This window comes from Abrus precatorius, unplaced genomic scaffold (genome assembly GCF_003935025.1).
Source record: "Abrus precatorius isolate BTA unplaced genomic scaffold, Abrus_2018 Scaffold7, whole genome shotgun sequence".
In the NCBI taxonomy this organism is placed as follows: domain Eukaryota; kingdom Viridiplantae; phylum Streptophyta; class Magnoliopsida; order Fabales; family Fabaceae; genus Abrus; species Abrus precatorius.
In genome coordinates, this window is record NW_020874417.1 from 29882072 (window position 1) to 29904142 (window position 22071).

Consider the following 22071-nt stretch of genomic DNA (forward strand, 5'->3'; position numbering starts at 1 on the left):
ATTAAACACGGGAGGGCCCAAAACTGCAGCAAATACATGGTCCTCCTGCAGAAGAAACATAAGTTCCCCTAAAGACTGCAACAAAAGTAGTCGAAAACAAAAGTTTGAGAACACTTTGAAATAAAAAAAAAGGTTCGATCTGGGTCTTGGTTAGATGTTATAAAGGTTAGAGTATCCAAAAGGTTACATCTTGGCTCACCTTAAAAATTCGACATTCTTTTCCTTTTTCTCGGTAGTATATTAATTCCATATAACATTTAAAGTGATAAATATGTATTGTTTTAAAAGTTGAAGAACTTCTCATACTCTATATTAATAAAATATATTTTTATTGATAAAAAATTGATATCAACTTTTTCTTATGTCAATTGAAATTTGAAAAAAAAAAAATAAGAAACAGAAAACGGCTTAGCCTATCATCTGTTTCATCCTCATTACATGGCCTTCTACCAAGTAGCCAATAGGGAACTGTTGAAGCTTTCTGGTTGAGTTTTCGTCCACACACTTGTAATATGCTCAACTGATTAGATGCACTGAAAAATTAATGATGATTCGAATTTTGTCACCAAACTATAAGAATGCAATACCTGCAAAGACTATTGAATGATGTCTCTACATATAAGTCTACTTCAAATTGAGTTTGGCAAGTGTGCATGATCACACCAAAAACTGTAGGAATAGCTGACACTTCCTAGCTTCCCATCTCACTAGTTCTTACTTCAGAATTGTTGATGTCACGTATATAGGGTCTTTGCACAAAAAGATTCACACTTCTGGGAAATCATTCAGTTCGATTAGTAGAAGAATATTACATATATATTTTTCAGAACTTCACCTGTATAAAATTCAATTGCCCACAGTGCAATCTTTTAACGAAATTCATCGAAAGGAACTTCTTATATTGCCAGATATGCAGAACATATGCTTCCAAGCATAACCTCTCTCTCTCCGCGCGCAAGAAAAGCCAACACAATTTTATAAAACTAATAATTTTATTAAAATCCATGACCTTAAAATTAATTTTAAACACCTAAAAGTAAATTTTTATAATTTTTATATAGGAAATATTTTTTATTTTTAATTGTTTAAATAGTCCTTTTGAAAACAACGCTAAAAGCTGATATTCCTAAATCTAGTGCAAAATTTGTGAACGGCCATATTATCACTAGGAAACCTTTAATGTAAAATTTGTTACCACTATTGATGATTAAAGAGAAATTGATAATGTTTGAAAAACAAATGAGTATTGAAAAAATATAACAAAATTTCTTCTTTTTTTTTTTAAAAAAAAAATTCTACATTGAGTCACTTTTCTTTTGTAGGCTTTTTTTAAGACTTAAAGTTGACTTTTTTTTAAAGCTTAACCTAACTTAAAAGTGTAATAAAGTTTTATCTTTTACATAACGAAAAAATATTTTTTAAAATATGTTAAGAAATCTAAACTTATATTTAATTAAGTTAATAAATTTTAATCTCAAAATATTAAATTCGAAACTTATTCTATTATTAATATTTAAGAATAATAAAATATATTATTTAAATAAGCCAAGATATTAAATTTGAAAAAAAAAATTACGCTAATCTGAAAGATTAATTTTCATAACTAAATATAATTTTAAAAAGACATTGACTTAACTTCTCTAAGACTAAATAACCCGACCTAACTTATGCTTAACGTAAGATAGGCGATAACCCCTCACAATCTTCCCCACCTGTTTTCACACTTGCAAATGTAGATGGATGATTTAAGCTACTAAACCTAGTTTATTGAATAGCCTACGCTTAATTATGCTAACTAGTCTCCTCAAACAAGTTGAAACCAAAAGAGCAACAAACAAACTAAGTAATAACTTGGTTAAAAATTTAAAATGTGGGGGGGGAAAAGCCACGGTGGAGCACCATGAATGCATTTCACTATTATTTACATAAAAGCTACTCACACGTTAGATCGATTTAAGAAAATGTTAGTAGGTGATATTTTTCAATGTCTTTTTTATATTACATACATTATATTTTTAAGATCGTGTATATAAAAAAATAAAAATAAAATATCGGCAATTAAGTCTTCTTTTATTAAATAAAATTGGTTAAATAATAAAACAATTTAGGATCCCTAAACAAGTACTGGTTCTAGAAGTAAGCATGACGTAAGCCAAAAAGTTATGAACAAATGAAAAGTGGTGAAAGGAGAGATGAGCATAATGCAAATTAATGGCAAGGTTGCATTGGTGGTGCACTTGGAGATGTCCATTCGTACTTGATATAATGAGAACCAAGACAGAAACCTCTCTTCTCTTGCACATACATAAAGAACAAGACGTTAATGAGTAGTTGAATTTATTATAAATTTTTGTTAACTTTAAGGACTCAAATCATAAAGATAAGTAATTAATAATAGTAAAATTTTATTAAAAAAATATTAATTATATTTTTATAATTTTAATATAATAATTATATATTTTTTTATAATTTTTTTTTATTTATAGATATTTAAACTGAATTTTAAGAGTTGAGGTTAATAAACTTTTATTATTATTATCTTAATTATAGGAGTAGGAAGCTAGTGCATTTGAACATGAAGTTCAGAAAATATTGCAATTGGCATGTTTTCAAAACTACAGTGGAAAATTGATCACAAAATTTTCTTCACAGCCATCATTAATTTTTTTCTTTATCTTCCACATTTTTCCATCATTTTCATTGCTCATCTTTTGGTGGTAAATTACATCTTCTCGTGAAATTCAAATTACAACGTACTTCCTTTTATTTTGTAATTAAAAATGCATTCCTTTATTAATTGACATAAAATAAGTCACATTGTAGTAAGTTGTAATAAAACGCATCCTCTTAATGAGTGTCAGTTATGAAGAAGCCATTTAAAGAATGTTTTCTTCTTTGAGTAAGACTAAATATTTTCCATTTCTCAGATAATGTTTTTTTTTATAAATCGTGTTTTTTGAAAATAGTAATTTTTCAAAATAATATTAATATATTTAATATGCTTAAAATATTTGTTATGGGTACGATAAAAACTTTTCAACTTTTATGGGACTTAGATTCTCACTCCTATAAAAAATATTTTGCTAAGAAGCATTGTTAAATTTTTTTATAAAATATTAATTTCTTAGAAATATTTTCTTATAAAATTTTTAATTTAAAATTACTGAGAAACCTAGAAAGAATTGGTCCCATACCAAAAATCTCCTTAATTGATGTTACCATTAATTAGGTAATTTTGGGCAGCACTAGTATATATATTTTACTCTGAAATTATAAAAAAAAAAAACTATAGTCTTAAAATTATTGGATCAAGGATGTCCAAAACTTCATTTCACTTTATAAGTTCAAAGTCAAGTATTCAAAAGTAGTTAATAGCTAAGCTAATAAGGCCTAGAGTTGCAAAAAAAATTGGAAAATGTTTAACAGTGCTATAAGTTATTAAGAAGTTACGTTTATCCTAAAATTATATATATATATATATATATATATATATTATTTTTAAAAAATAATTTATAAAATTATTGACAAAAATATCTTAAGAAATGGTTTTTTCCTTTATTCTGTGCGACGTTCGTTTGTCGGAATGTACTTGCAAAAGAAATAATATTGTTCTAAAATTTATAAGATACTATAAAAAAAATCATACAAAATATAGAAAACTTTTAAATTATAAGATATTCAAATTAAGCAGGTCGACTCATAACTCGTTAAACTTTGAAATATAAATATTATTGTTAATAAAAATTATCAATAGTCATTATAAAAATAAATAAAATTTTATATATAATTTATAAGTATAATTTTTGAAATAGGATATTTTTAGAATTATTCTCAAATAATAGAATTTATAGAAATAAAATTTTCATCACGTCAAATAATTTTTTTATTTTTTAAAATTTAGTTTTTATAATTTATTTTAATTTTAGTTAATATAATAAAATATTTAGTATTAATAATTACATTATTTTTATAGTTTGTAAAATTTATTAAATTGAAATAAAACTTTTAAATAATTAATTAAAAATATATTATATACTTGTTTTAAATTTTAATAATTTTATAAATTTAAAATATTATAATTATTAATAAAAAAATTATTATAATAAATAATAAAAATATATAAATTAATAAGAAATGGTGACTAATAATCCAGGTGTTAGAATATATTGGTTAAACACTAAATAAAAAAATACAAAATATATTAGAAATCTTTTTCCGTTCATTATTGTTAAATTGCTTCATCGTATGCGACACATGCATTGCATTGCATTTCTGGGAGGGACAGAGAGCGATCATTACAGGAAATTTACTTTAAAGGACACGTGGCGTCTTGGGCATCACTCGTGCATTGTCCACGCAGATGCTAACAAGTTTAATATGTAGAAGACTTTTATTCATACATGATGTAAATATTTATCACTATGATATACTTGTTAATATGATTATTTTCATAAAGCAAAAAACCATAATTCAATTTAGATTAAAAAATAAACTAAGTTTCATATGAATTGTATATGCAGCATGTACTTTTAAGACATCAATTAATGTTATTTTATAATTATTATTATTTTGAAGCTTAATTCGAGTTGTTGAGAGATAACAATGGGGTGTTTCCTCGGACGGGGTGAGGTTAATCACTTGTGATATCAAAATGAAATTTCAAATTTTTTTAAGTACCAAGTTACATGTCACAACCTTCCTAAAGCGACACCACACCTAATGAAAGACTGCTGAAGAAAACCTAGAGCCATGGATGATAACTTCTTTGGCTTAAACATGTTTTTTAATATTTTATTTTGGTAATTTTTTTTTATTTTAGAAATAAGTGTTTAATTTTTTTAAAATTTAATATTTTTTGTTCCTTTCATTTATATGATATAATATAATTAATTATGTAATAATTTTTTAAGTAATCACATCATTATTAAAAATAAAAAAAATTAATTTCAATATACTTATAATATAATTTTTTGTACAACTATTCAATAAAAAAAATTGTCCTATTAGCAAAAATTTCTATTTTTTAAAATAGTTGATATAAAATTTTTATGTACAATATATTCTAGTTAGTTAAAAGTATAAAAATTTACAATGATAATAAACTAAAATTAAATTCAAATTAAAAACATTAAATTTTAAAAAATATATATCTTTTAAAGACTAATGTTAAAATATTTTGAAAATATAATAAACTTCATAATATTTTCTTTATAAAACTTAGATAATTATATTTTATGAATTAACTTTTAAAAAAAGATTGTGAGTAGACCTAAGACTAATTTCGTATATTAAAAAAATAAAATGCAGTAAATAAACAGATAAAGAAAAGAATGCTGGTTCTGCATTTTCAAGTAGAAAAGTCTTAAGAATACATTTTTAAAATATTATAAAATTATGATTTAATATGAAATTTTAAATTAATACTAATATTTACATGATTTTACAGTTTTTTTTTTAACAAATAACTCAGAGTATGTTTTTAGTATTTTTTTAATTATATGTATTAATAAATTAGTTTTAAATTATTTATTTATTTATTTAACATGAATTTTTTATCAAATCAATTACATTTTTTAATCTACCTCTATATATTAAATTTAAGTTTTATTTTAAATGATAGCAATTTAAAAATTATTTAAATTATGGAATTTTAAGATTTAATCATTCTCTTCTTATTAAGACAAGATCTTTTTAGCATTTATTTTTTATTTAATCTTAATTTATAATTTGTATGTTTTATAATTTTTTATTTAAATTTATTTATTTGTTATATAATAAAATATTTATTATTAATTAAAATATTTAAATATTCTCTTTGATTGAAGTTAAATTTTAGAAAAGAATGTGAGACTTTTGCATACCTTTTTTCATTTGAGAGTTTTAAAAAATAAAGAAAAAGAGTCTATAGATTCGTTCAATTCTCTCTTCTTCATTTTAAAATTACTGTAGTTCATGTATTTAAATAATAAAAAAATAATTTTAAAATATTATATAATTTTAGCTAAATATTTTTTATGTCAAATGAAAAAAAAATTTAAAAATTATATTAATTTTTTTATTATATTTTAATTTTTCCTCTTATTTCAATAAAGTAATAAATGTCGCTGTTATCGGAACTAATATGGGTAATTTCATTTTATTGTCAAAATACTTAGAAAGAGGCGATCTTCAGAAAGAGGATTTATTGAAGAATAATGCAAACAAGAAAGACTAACGTCAAGGTAGGGTAAGTAAGAACAATAACCAATTGTAAAAATAGTCAATAAATAAAATTAATTTGATTTGACGTGAAAAATATGAACTCCACGTTTTCTTGGGTTTTTACCCTGTTGATGATGAAAGAAAGAAATGCCATCTCTTCTAATTGATATAATTTCATTTTTTATCAATTGCAATTATAAGTTGACATCAAATAATTTTGGAAATTTTAGAAGAGAATATCAAGAATGAAATTTATGATTTCCGTTTTTTTTTATTGTCATTTCTTGAATAAATATATTTCATATTATTTTAAAAGTCAAATATAACATTATTATTTTTTAATTTGCTACATTTAACTCAGATTAATCAGATACTTCCTATTGTAATATTCAAACCTGACATAAAAGAGCGAGAAGATACAAAATAAATATAATAAAAATATGTGTGTAAAAATATAAGTGTTCTAAATTTATTCACATAAAAGCAAGTGATATGAGCAAGTATTTAAGGGAGCTAGCATTAACCCACAAAACCACGCGAGAATCCAACAACAGAATAGATTCACAACAACTTTGAGAACCCAAAGCATAGAGGAATAGAGAAAATGCCCAGAAAAACCAGCTGTGAGAATCAAGATGCTGTGAACAGAGGTGCTTGGTCTGCTGAGGAAGACCAAATCCTTATCAACTACGTTCAAGTTCATGGAGAAGGAAAATGGAGAGAGCTTTCCAAAAGAGCTGGTACATACATATGTGGCTATATGCAATGCATAATTATTTCGCTAGCTAAAACCACAAGTAATAACGTTTTTCATTTCGTTCCTAAACATATATGTGTGTTTCAAACCGCTTGATAACTAGTTTAGGCAAATGTTAATCCTGCATTCATTGAGGAATTAAATTAAAAAATTTCTCAGAAAATCTTATTAATATACCTTTTTTAGTAATTTTTAATGTATTCTAAAAATTTGCTAACCAGTAATTTAAATACACTTATTGTAGCAAGACCATTATCCTTTTTCCATTTTCCATTTCATTTTTGTTCCTTGTGAGTGTAGGCTTGAAACGAAGTGGGAAGAGTAGCAGACTCAGATGGTTGAATTATCTAAAGCCAGATGTCAAGAGAGGAAACATTTCTTCTGATGAAGAAGATCTCATTATTCGACTACATAATCTCTTAGGCAATAGGTATACATATTTTTATGATTATGCATTTGCTTGATTCTGATTTTTTTTTTCTATCATCAAAATAGAAATGGGTTTTATATATGTGGCACAGGTGGTCTCTCATTGCGGGGCGATTACCAGGCCGAACAGACAATGAAATCAAGAACTATTGGAACGCTCGTTTGAGAAAAAAGTTAGAGAAGAAAAAGTGCAACCATAGCATAACTCCACACCTTCATTCTAATAAAGTCCCAAGCAAATTAAGAGTTGAACCTGTAGAGTGCACAAAAAATTCTTCCCATGGCATTGCTACTACGAAGTCCTCCATCCCTACCAAGGTTATGGTGTCAAAGTATGCAGCCAATGATTCAGTCAACACAATGAACAGTGTAACGTGTTGGGATAGCCACAACCCTTCTGCATGCACCCCAGAAGATGATCATGACAATTGCTCTTCAGGTTTCCACAAACCATTTGAAATTTGTGACCAGCTAATGATATCATACGAGGATTCCCATTATGGATATGCATGTGTTGAAATACCCGAGCACTTTGGAGATGAAGCTACTTGCTGGCTTGATGATTCAATAGACCAAGCATGCCATGAGAGTTGGAAACTAATCGACTTGTTTCCACTAGATCAAGGGGAAGATTTTTCTTGTTTTCTTAAAGAATGATTTTGAATAAAGAATATTAAATGTATGTTATGATTTTAAGATAATATGTATCTGTTCTTTTTTATTTAAAACTTGTTTTATAAAGTAATAAGAACATTATTAGGTATACAAGTAAGAGAATATAAAAACTCTCTTTCCGAAACTCTAACAGGCATGGATCGAATGGTTGAAGTTTCTCAATGAAAAATAATGTGACTTTTGGTATGACTAGAATGAATTTTGTGAAGAAGCATAGCATCATTACCGTGAAATATTAGTCTTTCAGTTTAAAACTAATTAACTATTGTTTAGAGTTTTATGGCAAAGGTTAAAGAAAGTCATTACGTACGCATGAAAAAATTATGAGTTGGTCGTTTAATCAATCACCGTGTGCATAATATGAAATAGTTAAAATTGAAAACCAATAATTACCAATTATAACAGCTCAATTCGTATTGTTTAGTCAATTGTGTTTTTAATGTAAAATGGGAATGTAGCCATTTTTTTTTTAATTAAATTTAGGTTTTATATATAATTTTTTAATTATTACAAAAAGAATGATAAAAAATAATAAAATATTTATTATTGTATCCTCCTAAGTAGTGTTACAAAAGTAATAATTAAAAATATTCAATATATTGTATTAAATTAATGTCTCCTTTGTAAAAATCTTAAAAGCATTCGATTATATTATCTTCTATTACTTTTCAAATAATTAAAAGATAACATTTAATAGACTGTCTTTATTTTTAAAAAACCGTATCAAGAAATTACAAAAATACATGATTAAATTTTTAAAGTAAAACAATTCAAAAATTAATCTCAGTTTTCCTTCTTTCAGTTCACAGACATTCACGTTGTAGATTTAAAATTTTGCATCTTCAAAATTACGAATAGCCAATAATTTTAAAAAATAAAATAAAAACGGCTTCCTTCAACGTGAAAGCAGAGGGAAAAGTCCAAACACTATCCAAACAAAAAAGGTGGCATATTTAGGATTTATCATGACCCTTGTTTTCGAACCTACAACCCAATGAAGCCATAAAACATAGAGCTCACAGTAGAATGATGACATTTACATAAAAATATTGGATACAAAATTTTCACAACAGCATGCTTATCCCATTCATATCCCCAAATCCTATGTTTTAGCTGTTCTAATTGGACCGATTGATCGGATTCATCTATTTTGTCGTTTCTATTTAAATATTTTAATTACTTAAAAATTCATAATTATTTTACAATTTAATATGATATATCTTTCTCATTAAATTCTTTCTTATTTTATTATTTCTAACTAATTTCCTCAAATATAATATCAGCATTTACATAAGTTTAAAATTTTTACACAATTGGGATAGTTCTCAGTAAAAATTACTTAACTAGTGCATTTTTAAAGATTTTTTATAAAAATAATGTAAATCAGTATAATAAATAGCAGTTTATAAATCTTACAAAACTATGCACATTAAAAAAAAAACTTAAGTCAACTCTATGGGTACAATTTATGCAATTTCGTAATTTTGTTAAAATTTACACTATTAAAGTGGTAAGCTTTTGATTTTTTTATTATTTAAAAAACTGTAATTATTTATAATAATGTGGTTTTTTTTAATGCTTTTTAAACATAAAAAACGTATGTACATAATAAAAATAGAAGAAATATAAAGTTATGTAAGTTGGACTTCACATGTAAATATAACTTATACTACTTTGATAATTAAATACTTGTTAGGTAATTTCAAAATTACCTAAGTTGTGAAAAAAATGCCAAATCCTTCCATTCGAGGGACTTCTTCTGTTTTTTGTTTTCTACCAATGACTTTTTTATTGTTAGGTGACTCAAAAGTCGACAAAGTCCAATTCCATGTCTTGCTTAAATGAACAAAACCCATCAACGCTGCATGGTGGCACAACCATGTCCACTAGCAACTTCATTAAATGAATTCATAGTTGCGATTTTCTCCAGAGCACCTGAAACTTTCCATGCCCCTTTCGTGCGGCGAGTAATTTGCCTAGTACCTATACTTTATTGACAAACTTGCAGCTACATTAAAAGCGCATCTGGAACTCAGAAAGTTCGCTGCCTATAAATATTAGTTACTTCTTAGTTATGTTTGAAGTAGAACACTCGCAGAATCTGATATTGATTCCATATTGTTCACTGGCATTCTTATTTTTAAAAAATGGTTTTGAAGTCGAACACTCATAGGAGGAGTGCCCTATTTTGAAATAATGTACATTTTCTTTGTAAACATCCATCTACTGTTGTGTGTATATCATAAGAATATGAATATACAATGAGGTAAACATTCATTAACAAACCCATATGACATAAGTAAAAATAAATGAGTTTGACAGAATAGAGTAATTAAAATGGAAAGGTGAGGATCCCCAATTATAACTAGAAGGCACGTTTTGACAAAGATATAGTTTAGCTAATACTTAAAAGCATATTTAATTATAAAAATATAATATCACACTCTCTAATATATTTTTAATTATTAATTAAAATTAATTAAAAATAAAAATTCCCCCCCTATTTTAATAACTATTTTTTGTATTTATTTTTAATAAATTTGAACTAATAACGAATTAAAAAAATGTGCTACAACATATAATCTTATCGATCCTCACTAATTAATCATATATATTTCATGCTGCCCCTGGTCTTGTTGAAGTCATATCTAAGATGTGTATCAACTTTTTATTATGAGTTCAGCTAAACAAATGTTGTATTCAGACTTTACATTTTCAGAAATGTTCTCTTTCCACACAAATATATATATATATATATATATATATATATAACATTATTTTCACCGATTTATTCTCATGGAAATAGATTAAAATTTGATAAATTTACAACTAAAATAGATTTTACCTTAAATTTTATTAGTTAAGACCTACAAATAAAATAAATTATAAAAATATTTACATTTAATTTAGTTATTATAAGAGTGCAATAGTAGAATAATTTTATTTTCAAATAAGATATTTAATGATTTATATTTCCTCTCTCTCTTTGCCTCCCTTCCTCTCTTTGAAATTAAATACTCCGTTAGTTTTTTTCTGTACACTTTAAGGAGTGTTTTTTTTTTAACTTTACGTAGTGTTCCATTTTAACACTTATAAATATTGTTTAGGTTTGTCTTAGCTGAGAATTGGGTGGGTCTTGGTTCATCTGGGCTGATTGGCCTTGTTTTTTATCCTTCGACTGAAGACAAAAGTTTCTGTTCCCATATTGATTCACCGACTTGGGCATGTTCTCAGTTTCTTCTTAGGGATTGGATTTTAAAAAAAAATAAACTATCAGATTATGGTGTGAGTTTTTATTTGTGCTTGACTTGACAATTGTATGATTCTTCTATTTATTCATTTGATTTTGTGTTAAAATTTAATTTAAATGCTTCTATGATGTAATAATAATGTTTAATTATTAAGTATGTAGATTAACTAGTAAAAAAATATTTTACCTAAATATGTAGTCTTAAATTCAAATTATAATAAATACAATTATATTAATATTTAGAGATAGAAAATTTCTATAAAATATAATAAATGACTTTTTTTATATTTTTATTGCAGTTCAACATAACTTTTAATAAAAAAAATATTATTTTTAATTTTTTTAATATTAAAAATACTGACTAACAAGATTCTTATTTTTTTATCCATGAATAATTGACATCATCTTCACTTATTATTTAACGAATTTTTTTATTAAGTGATTTTGAAAAAGTATTTATTTATTTTTAGAAATAGAATGCAAAGAGTATAATAATTTGGGTAAAAGCAAGATTAAAATTCTATTGTTGCATTTTTATATGTGCATTATATTTCAAATGGCACGATGCTTTATATAACAAGGAACGAGCAACGTATTTTTTTAATATATTCTGTGTAATATTTTTTTATTATTAATTAAAATTTATTAAAAACTATAAAAATTATGTGAGTTTCACTTTTAAATTAATTTTTTGGGTACTTTTTTAGTTTTTAATATATTTTAATAAAAAAAGAGTATATTAAAGATAATGTATTAGAAAATGAATTACTTCCATCCCAGTTGTGTAGACTCTCATGATTGAATTATAGAACTGGCAAAGATTTCATAATGTAACCTTTTTGGAAATAGGCGTGCGTCTCCCTATACATACGCGAGTAAGTTTTATTCTATAAACATTAAATTTAATTAATCAGATTGTTCAATTAGATCACTTCTCATTAAATATATAATTTTTTAAAATTTAAAACTTCATTCATTAATTATATTTTAATGTATAATAATTTTAAAGTATAAATAAATGTTATCCCTCTAAAATTATATACATATTAATAATTAATCAATTTATTAGCATCAACAAGATTAAGTTTAAACTTTCAAAATCAGGTATAAAAATTTAATAATTTGTCTAGAAGATTGAAATGAACAAAATTAATAATTTATTTAAATTTTAATATATAAATAATGTATAACATATCAAATAATAAAAGCTTTTAATATAAGAGCGTAAGCAATGAATCTTAACGGTTAAATCTAGTCATAAAAGTTAAGATTAAAACATCAAATTACACAATAATTTAAAATAATTATACATTAGACAATTTTTAATTTTAATTATTGATACATGAGTATTCGTCATCTCTTATTAAAAAATTGACTTCATTGCATTTTTTATGTTTGTTTTTTTTTTCTTTGGATTGTTTACATTTAATTTCTTTAATTTTTAAAATATTCAAATTAATTCATTTACCTTAGAATAAAAATTTTATTTTATATTTTTTATATATATTTATTTATATAAATCAATAAAAAGTTATATTTCTATTAATTATTAAATAAAATTTTAAAATAAATATTTTAATTTAAATATTTAAAAAATTAAAAACACTTAATATAAACAATTAAAACTAAAAAAATAAAATTACACGTAAGTTAAGTTAAGATATAGGAATGAAAAGTGAAATTAAACCTGAAAATTTTCTCTCTTCATGGTCATCTTATCCTATCTTCTTTTGATATGAAAAGCCATTTGTCTCTGCCGTTATTATTAGACAAAGGCTTTAAACACTAAAGAAAGGTGTTTTGTGTTCTGCGTTAACAAGTGCTCATCATACTCACCAATCTCCGTATCTTTTCTTCTCTCTACGCACACCAATGTATATATCTGTTTGCAATTTCAAGATCTTTTCGCTCTTTCTCCACCCAAGAACTCGTGTTCTAGCTTTTGTATAACTTCACCTTTTTCCGCATTAACTATAACACTCCCCATGTTGACTAAAGAAAGTGCAACTTGATACCTGGAAATTGTTTATATATCACACTCAAAATTTTGAATTCAGTCGTTACTCTTTTTCAAACTGGCACTTTCTTTCACCAACCGCTCTGTCTTTCAGGCTCAGTACTTGTTGATATATCTAACAACAACATGTTGAGACAATCAGTGGTTGTGTTGCATGGTATTGGTACACGATCAATACGAATATTAATTACAATGAGATATCACAATATTAAAAAACTGAACATACATCTATATAAATGTTCAAACACAATTATCCGAACATAACAACATAAATAGAATTAAAGATATATTTGTGAAAATATTTATGATCAAAACTATAATAACCACGTATACAAATCACAAGTCAGAGTGGATGAGTTTAATTAAGTACAGAACCAAAAGAAGAAAACACTGAGTGGAAGGCAAAAGAACAAAACCCTAATTTTAACTGAAAAGTTGTCATTCATCTTTTTGGAAAGAAACTAATCTGGGTAGTACATCACGCGAACCTAGCCATACCCCAGCTGAACTATCAAAGTGCTCACGATAAAAGACACTTGATTTTAGTCTTAACTTTCTCAGCGATTTCTGTGGAGAGTCGTGCAGTGATTTTAGTGTAGAATGCATCGCTAATACGAAATATTTTCCTTGATGTGTCTTTTATGATGTACTATAGGTATTCCATGACTACCAACCAGTGTGCTTTTACAGAATATAAAATTCAAACTTAAATTATATTTTCATTATCGCAAAACATAATAAATAAACGGGTGACAAACAAATGATGAACAAGGATGCTTGGTCTGTTAAAGACAAAATCTTATGAGCTTCATAAATTTTGTGTTTATGGGGGAAGTGAAAGAGCTTTCCAGATGAACAAGGATATATAATGGTTTGTCACAAATAAAATTTATCATTACATTTCTGTATGTACATTCGTATTGAAGAGAAGAAACATTTATTCCTTTGTTTTTCTACAAAACATTTATTCATATGAGCTAATGAAGTGCAAGGGCGGAAGATGACGGAAGATTCTGGAAAGAGTTCTCCTTTGCAATTTTTTTGTTTTTTGGACAGTTCTTGGCACCTTGATTTTAATTAGTTATCCAAGTTTGTGTTTAGCCTACATTGCTGTTTTGGGCCTGGGCCCTTGGTTAGGTCAAGAACAATGACCAAGAAAACTGCTGAGCAAGTTTCCTTAAAGATTTTAACATTGGTTATTATGTTAACTTTGGCGTGACTGGTGTAAAGTGAACTTTGTGAAGAAATTTTGTAGTATTAGCAATGTACGTACCGTTGATTATGCTATGAATGTAACATCGCAATATAGTTGAATAACTATTTCGAGGGTTATGTATGGAACAGAGACTTTATTCTCATTTTTCGTTGCTTGTCTTTGATTTTAATTATTCCCTTTTCTGAAATCACGTGTTGGCAATTACCAACTAATTGCTTTCGGATTGTGATGAGATGAGGATGACATCAGTGACAATGTATTTCCTACAGAAAGAATATTAAAATGACATGAAAAATGGAATGATATTGATTGAACATGCAACTCACGCATTAATAAAGGTGTTAAAAGATGCTGTTTCATGAACATGATTGGATTTTGCTTTTGAACCTTTGCTACACATACTCGGGACACGAAATCCATGGCGTGAACGCAGTCATGCAGAGGTGGGGGACTCGGCAGAATGTTTGATAGCTGACATTTCATCCAAATTGTATCTTTTTTACTCCAACTATTTACAGTATACATCCACTAACATGCAATTTGAAATTCAGGATGAAAAGGAGTCGAATTTTACTATACATAGACCAGTTTAATTTATTCATTAATTATTAAATTTGAGTTCTTTTATTTACTTCATACAAGTTTTTGAAGCTGAAAATTATTTATTAGTCATATCTTGATAAATTAACTTCTATCATAATATGAATTTTTTACACAAAAATTAAAATATTAGTATAAATAAAATGACTTTATTTGTACTAATAGTATAGTATATTATATTGACATCTAAAATTCTTTATATAAAACATTTATATGTCAGCTATTAGTTTTTAAATATTAATATAATGTATTTTAATGTGAATTAGTGTTAGTTATTTTAGTTTAAAAATTTATAAACATGTAATTTAATTTATTTTACAAATAAATTTAAATAAAACTAATTAAAACAAAATTACAAATGCTTATAAAATTATGTGACCTGTATTTATCATAAAAACAAATATCTCATAAAACATTATTATAAAAAAATGTCATTTATTAACAACTAAAAGACAACCAATTATTAGGATAATATTTGTTGATATATTTTTTATTTAATAAGGAAAAATCATTGAAAAAGTAAAAAATATATATATATATTATATTAATATTTGTGTATTGATAATATATATTTATATTTTATAATGAGAAATATTTATTAATATATTATTATATTAAAGTGTTTATATTAAAAAATTAATTTTGATTTAAAAATTATACCAACGAAAGATAATATAATATTAAATTGTTAAAAAATGTAATCTATTTTATGATATGTAAAACCAATACACGAACATGTGTTGTGATCTTAGATTTGTTAGTTAAATTATGTAACACTATTTTTCTAAATTTAAATTTTAAACAAGCATTAAAAAAATAAAAAATTAAGAGTATTACGTTTATAGTCCTTTATTATTTAGTATTTTATAAAGTAAAACGCAAAAAAGAAGAAGACTCATGACTCATGAATCGATTTTGTCTTGAATAAATTTGCGAGAGACGTATCTAAAATGTGACAAGACAGGAAATGATGATATTCTCGTAGTTTGGGTATGGGACGGTGGGACCCTCTCCTCAGCGGAACCACTAAGATTTTCCCTCTTATTTTTTCCACTTTTTTTTTTTGTTTTTTCTGAATATTGTCAAAAAAGAGTTCTCGATATGACGTGTTACTTTTATCTATGACGCCCACTTTCTCTAGTTTAAGAAAGTGTTATGAAAAAAAAATGATTTTTTAAATTTTTTAACAAAGACTAATTGAAAAAAATCATTTTTATTAATTTAATTGTAGAAAGTAAAATATACATAATAACATTCTGATAAGTAAAGATAATGTGTGATAAAGAATACAAAGTAATGATTTAATAATTTTTGTAAGTATTATTTTTTTAATTCAGCTATTTAGCATTATAAGTTATTCAATTTAATAACACCGCGTCAAAGCTCGATTAGATAAAAAAAAGTTTTTGAGCTGTTTTTTTGCAGCTTATTTAACTTTTCATTCAATTTTATTTTTGTTAATACGAATATTTGGATTACTGAGTAAGATAAATTATTGCAGAATTATTTTAATTTAATTTATGATATTAAATTTGAATTTTAATAAATATATTTATGTTAAATATTAAAAAAAATTACTATTTATAATAATTTATTTGACTCAAATAAAATTATGTTGAATAAAAAATATATATGATTTAGACAAAAAAAAATTATTATAAATTATGTTTATATTGTATAATTTTTTATTTAATTTAATCTAAATTTAACACGGTGCTTATATAGATATATGGTAAGTAAGTTTAACATGCATTAAAGATTTTTTAAATACATAAAAATTTAAATTTATTTTTTTTAAACAATATTAAACCGTTTGTCACTAAAAATAATATTTATTATCGATTAACTAGTCAGATTAATAGGTATGGTTATATATTATACTAAAGTTGTAAAATATTTCAACTAACAAGTATATTGTGTTTGCACCTTATGAGTATGGTTAATATGATCCGAAGAGTTGATACGAATTTATAAACCATGTAATATTTTTTATATTAATAATTGTTTTAAACATATGAATAATAACATTAATAAAATTGATTATTATAATTTATTTATACAGAAATTCTAAAAAAATTACATCTAAAAAATCATTTGATATTAATTTGTGTATTGTAAATTTTAGTATAAACAATCCCTCAAAGAATATGAAAAATTTTATTCTATTAAGTTATAAAATAATTTTTTTATATTTTTTAAAATTTAAAGGACTTCATATCATAAATATTTACAAATATTTCAAAAACTAAATAAATATTTAATTTTTAAATAAGTTTATAAATATTATATACCTTTTTCTTATTATAATAATCACTTAATATATATGTCGACAAGCAGTATAAATTAATTATATCTACCTATCCCCCACAAAATAATTGGTTCGTAATACATGCTCTAAGTTTATATTAATGTGAATAAAAAAATTTAAATAATATATATATATATATATATATATATATATATATTAGTTTCACTCGTAAAATTTTAAAAAGCAAATGACAATTTTTTCTTTTTTATTTTACTTCTGTCTATTCATTAATTTCAAATTATTAATTAAATAACATTTGTATTCATGTAACTTTTTATTCACTGATTAAATTTACTTAGGAGGAAAATAGAGGAGAGATCTACTTGTTAAGTTTTGGTTATTTTGTTTTCTTTAACAATAAAATTCATTAATCTAACTATTAATTTAAGAATTTTTAATAAGTAAATTAAATATGTAAAAATTTATAAATTTTAAAAATTACTTGATACTACATCAAATAATTTTAAGTTAACATATATTATACTTTTTAAAATATAATTAAATATTAAGTATAAGATTAAATACCTAATAATATTTAATTTTTATAAAATTTGAGACAAATAACTACAAAGACTAACAAATTTGTATGTAATTTATATAATATATTATACTATATAATTTAATAAATTAATTAATTCCAATACTTATAAAAATTTATTATATGAAATAAATAATTAAGGCTTATTTTTAGAGTGAGTAGATTCTTTTGCCTTTTAAATGTCTAAAATATATTTGTAGTTATTGATCAAAATTTATTAAAATTTCTAAAAAAATTAAATTAAATTAACCAAAACAGTTTTTACAATTTTATAAATAATTTGAGTGTATATATATATATATATAATGTAGTTAGATACAATGTTTCTGTTTATTGTCGTACAAATGAGATTGGAGGGACCCGTGTGTTACGATAATTGAGCATGATACGCTGGTTTTTAAGCCACCACGTTGCCCTTTACTCGATATCTGTTCGTCATCATTTTCATGCTACTGTTTTTACTTTTACGTTTGATTGAAATGACATGGGCTACCACCTCATATTTTCGAATTACTTTCCTGTAATTCAGTTTTTAAACCTTACTTTAAAGTTTGTCATTAAAATTAATTTAACATTATTTTTAAATATATTTAATAGTTAGTTTTATTTTTTAAAAATGAACATCAAACGGTACCCAAGCAATTATGAATCCAACGGTAAGTGGGGTTCAAAAATATTATATTGCTTTACTAAAATTCTAAAAACATTTTGTAAGATTGAAACTTCTCATACAGAGGGGCTGATATATATATATATATATATATGGCACATGATTATAAAATAAAATGAAAGTTTTTGATAATTTTTTAAAACAAAATACCAATAAAAATATTTTCCAATTAAAATTGTTATATAAATTTATAAAATCAATATTGTGAAAAACATGTACAAATATCCACATTCAAAACAAATATTTGAAAATTTGTATATTGATGATATATTTCCTTAAGTGTAGTACAGGGATAGCGATGGAGATGAATAAATGATTGGCCTAAAAGTTCTTTTTGGTATTGAATTCAAAATGGTAAATAATGTTCGTTATTACAATATACGTATATGTCTTTGCCTCTCTGTTACCTTAACATCATGCTTATAAAAAAGGAATTATTTTATTAAAAATATAAAAATATTTTTAATATAATAAATAGTTTTTAATAAAATATTATTACTTTAAATGTTTAAATTAGTGTCATCACGATCGTGAACATAAATTAGATTTATTGAATTAATTTAAAAAAAACGGAGCAAGTATTTAAGGGAGCATTGGAGCCAAAAATACGCGTGCAAATCTAATTAAAAGGATAGAGTAGAAAAAACGTTAAGAACGAAACGAAGCATAGGGAAAGAGAAAGAGAGAAGATGGGAAGAAAGGGGAGTTGTGAGAATCAAGATGTGAACAGAGGTGCTTGGTCTGCTGAGGAAGACAAAATACTTATCAACTACGTTCAACTCCACGGAGAAGGAAAATGGAGGGAGCTTTCTAAAAGAGCTGGTATGGATAATTATTTTGTTAAAAGCACAAATGAATATTATCGATTTGAAATGCCTTGAAATATTTTTTATTCTTTTTTCCATTTTTTTTCATTTCATGATTTTGTTTGGTGTTCTTGTAATTAATGCAGGCTTGAAACGATGTGGGAAGAGTTGTAGACTCCGATGGTTGAATTATCTAAAGCCAGATATCAAGAGAGGAAACATTTCTTCAGATGAAGAAGATCTCATTATCCGACTACATAACCTCTTAGGGAATAGGTTTGATTCATTCCTTTTCTTGTTTTTTGCGAGGGAGATGGAATTACGTTAAAAAGAAAACATTTTATGTATGCTAAAAGTGAACACGTGGAACATTTTAATATACTCTCTTTATGCCTTAAAATAAACATATAGTGCTTAAAATGTGTATGATTAATATTTCTAAGTAAACTATGTGACATTTAAATTAATTTGAGTCTGATATTATATTAGAAAAATAAATGCAAATTTACTTTATAAAATTATTTCAAAGAAAGAAAATTATTATTTTAACAATGTTATCAAATTTAAGCAGTTTAAACATTAATATATATATATATATATATATATATATATATATATAGTTAATAACCATTTATTATTATTATTATTATTATTTTGTATCACAGATGGTCTCTTATCGCGGGGCGATTACCAGGACGCACGGACAATGAGATTAAGAATTATTGGAATACTTATTTGAGAAAGAAGGTTGAACAGAAGCACAATCATAACAAAGTTCCCAATCATAGCAACAACATTCCTATCAAATTAAGAGTTGAATCTCCTGGATGTTCAAAAAACTCCTTGGGTATTATTGATCCAACAAAATCCCCTCACCCTATGACGATTAAACCAAAATCAATGAGGTGCACCAAGGTTATGATGCCAACCAATGCAGCCAATGACTCAGTCAACCCAATGATGAATTTAATCACAACGAGTTGGAATGACCAGAACCCTTTTGGATCCACTCCACCACAAGATGACCATGATCATTGCTTAGCAAGTTTTTTGAATGACTTTAACATCAATGACCTATTAATGCCTTACGAGGATTGTCATTTTAATGGATATGCTTGTGTCGAAATACCTCAACATTTTGGAGATCAAACTTGCCAGGTTGATGATTTGATAGGCAATGCATGGTATGAGAATGGGAGGATTGACGACTATTTCGTACCAGAACAAGATGTGAGTCTTTTTTCATTTTAATTTTTTTTAACGCCAATAAAATGGTTGATGACTTTAAATTTAAAAAAAAAATGAAGGTAATAGAGTTTGGATGGTACCTTATGTGACTTTCGGTGTGAGTAGTGTGATTTTAGGAAAGTATATTTTATGAACTGCATGTGTTATTAGGAAAGTTATGCTGCTACAGTTATATTGCAATTTGGGTGAATTATCTCACGAGTTATGGAAACTACCAAATGTTACTTCAGTTCTTACCTTAAGTTTCTTGAGTTCTCTCATGGTCTTATAGATATTCATGTGCTTGAAATTTGATAGTGAAAAGAATTATTTTTTATGAATTTAATTCTTTAAAAAAAATGTGCGTGGAATGAATAAATAAGGGCACATAAATTATCATTACAATTTATTTAATTTAAAATAAAAATAAATGCATCTTTAATTTTTAAAAATATTTTGTTATTTTACTCCACTCAAATCATTTTTTAATACTGTTCCAATATTTCTTTCCCACTCCAATCAAGTCGTATCGATTTAAGAGATGATAAATATTTAAATTATCGTCTGCAATTTCTGCTTTCAATAATTAATCTCATCCAATGAGGAAAGCCCAGTCCAATATAGCTCTTAAATTCTAGAAACAAAATTGAAGAGGAAAGTAATATTTTTTATGATAAGCAAAAAGTAGGAAAAGAACCAACTTCAATTCGGAGAAAAGGGTTATATACTAACCCAATAACATATATATTAATCGTTAGACATGCTTCTGTCAATATATTTAAGAATAATTCAAATAAAGCATTTTCCAATTTCAAAATTGGGTATATTTATAGGAGGGCTGATGAAGTTTTGAAAATGGAGGATGCTTTCTATGGTTAAATCAAGAACTAGCTGTAAGGATCACGATGTTAACAAGCGCTTTGAAGATAATATTGTATTTGCCTTTTATGGTTCAGTAACATGTTCTTTAGGTTAAAATCATAGGACAGATATTCTACAAGTTTGTCCTCTAACGAATATATGTCACATGAAATTTAGATCAACAAACTTAATCCCCTGGCATCATATTCAGGCTTAATTTGAGATGAAACAAATGAGGCATGGAATATTAATTTCTCAATAAGCTTACACAAGAGGAGATGATTAATGTTCAAAATGTTTTATTATGATTTAATGACGCCGTCATGAAATATGGAATCATGTGTTAATCTAAAGTCTGCTGATGGAGAAAAAGGAGATGCCTTTCAAATTGCCTTGTGCCAAGTATGATATTTGACATCAACGAGGTTCAATAGAGTCAATACTCCGTTTGATGTTAGCTTAACGACTTACTAATTAAATGAATCCACACACCCAACCACGTGAAAGTTGCTTGGA

General features: G+C 25.3%; 2 protein-coding genes across 2 annotated transcripts; both read left to right on the forward strand.

The window, feature by feature from the left end:
- Positions 1 to 6802: 6802 nt before the first annotated feature.
- Positions 6803 to 9968, forward strand: LOC113871758 (myb-related protein 308-like). The gene is made up of 4 exons (XM_027508860.1): positions 6803 to 6941; positions 7259 to 7388; positions 7480 to 7963; positions 9861 to 9968. The coding sequence occupies exons 1-4, from the start codon at positions 6806 to 6808 to the stop codon at positions 9966 to 9968; spliced, it is 858 nt and encodes a 285-aa protein (XP_027364661.1). The 5' UTR covers positions 6803 to 6805.
- A 9382-nt stretch (positions 9969 to 19350) lies between these two features.
- Positions 19351 to 20718, forward strand: LOC113871759 (transcription factor MYB23-like). The gene is made up of 3 exons (XM_027508861.1): positions 19351 to 19483; positions 19614 to 19743; positions 20133 to 20718. The coding sequence occupies exons 1-3, from the start codon at positions 19351 to 19353 to the stop codon at positions 20716 to 20718; spliced, it is 849 nt and encodes a 282-aa protein (XP_027364662.1).
- The last annotated feature ends 1353 nt before the right edge of the window (positions 20719 to 22071 follow it).

What these genes read in the sequence shown, in the direction of transcription:
- LOC113871758 (XM_027508860.1), top strand. Translation starts at nt 6,806, where the DNA reads ATGCCCAGAAAAACCAGCTGTGAGAATCAAGATGCTGTGAACAGAGGT. An exon ending in AGAGCTTTCCAAAAGAGCTG is followed by an intron (nt 6,942 to 7,258) that starts GTACATACATAT and finishes TTGTGAGTGTAG; the next exon opens with GCTTGAAACGAAGTGGGAAG. An exon ending in CATAATCTCTTAGGCAATAG is followed by an intron (nt 7,389 to 7,479) that starts GTATACATATTT and finishes TATGTGGCACAG; the next exon opens with GTGGTCTCTCATTGCGGGGC.
- LOC113871759 (XM_027508861.1), top strand. Translation starts at nt 19,351, where the DNA reads ATGGGAAGAAAGGGGAGTTGTGAGAATCAAGATGTGAACAGAGGTGCT. An exon ending in GGAGCTTTCTAAAAGAGCTG is followed by an intron (nt 19,484 to 19,613) that starts GTATGGATAATT and finishes TAATTAATGCAG; the next exon opens with GCTTGAAACGATGTGGGAAG. An exon ending in CATAACCTCTTAGGGAATAG is followed by an intron (nt 19,744 to 20,132) that starts GTTTGATTCATT and finishes TTTGTATCACAG; the next exon opens with ATGGTCTCTTATCGCGGGGC.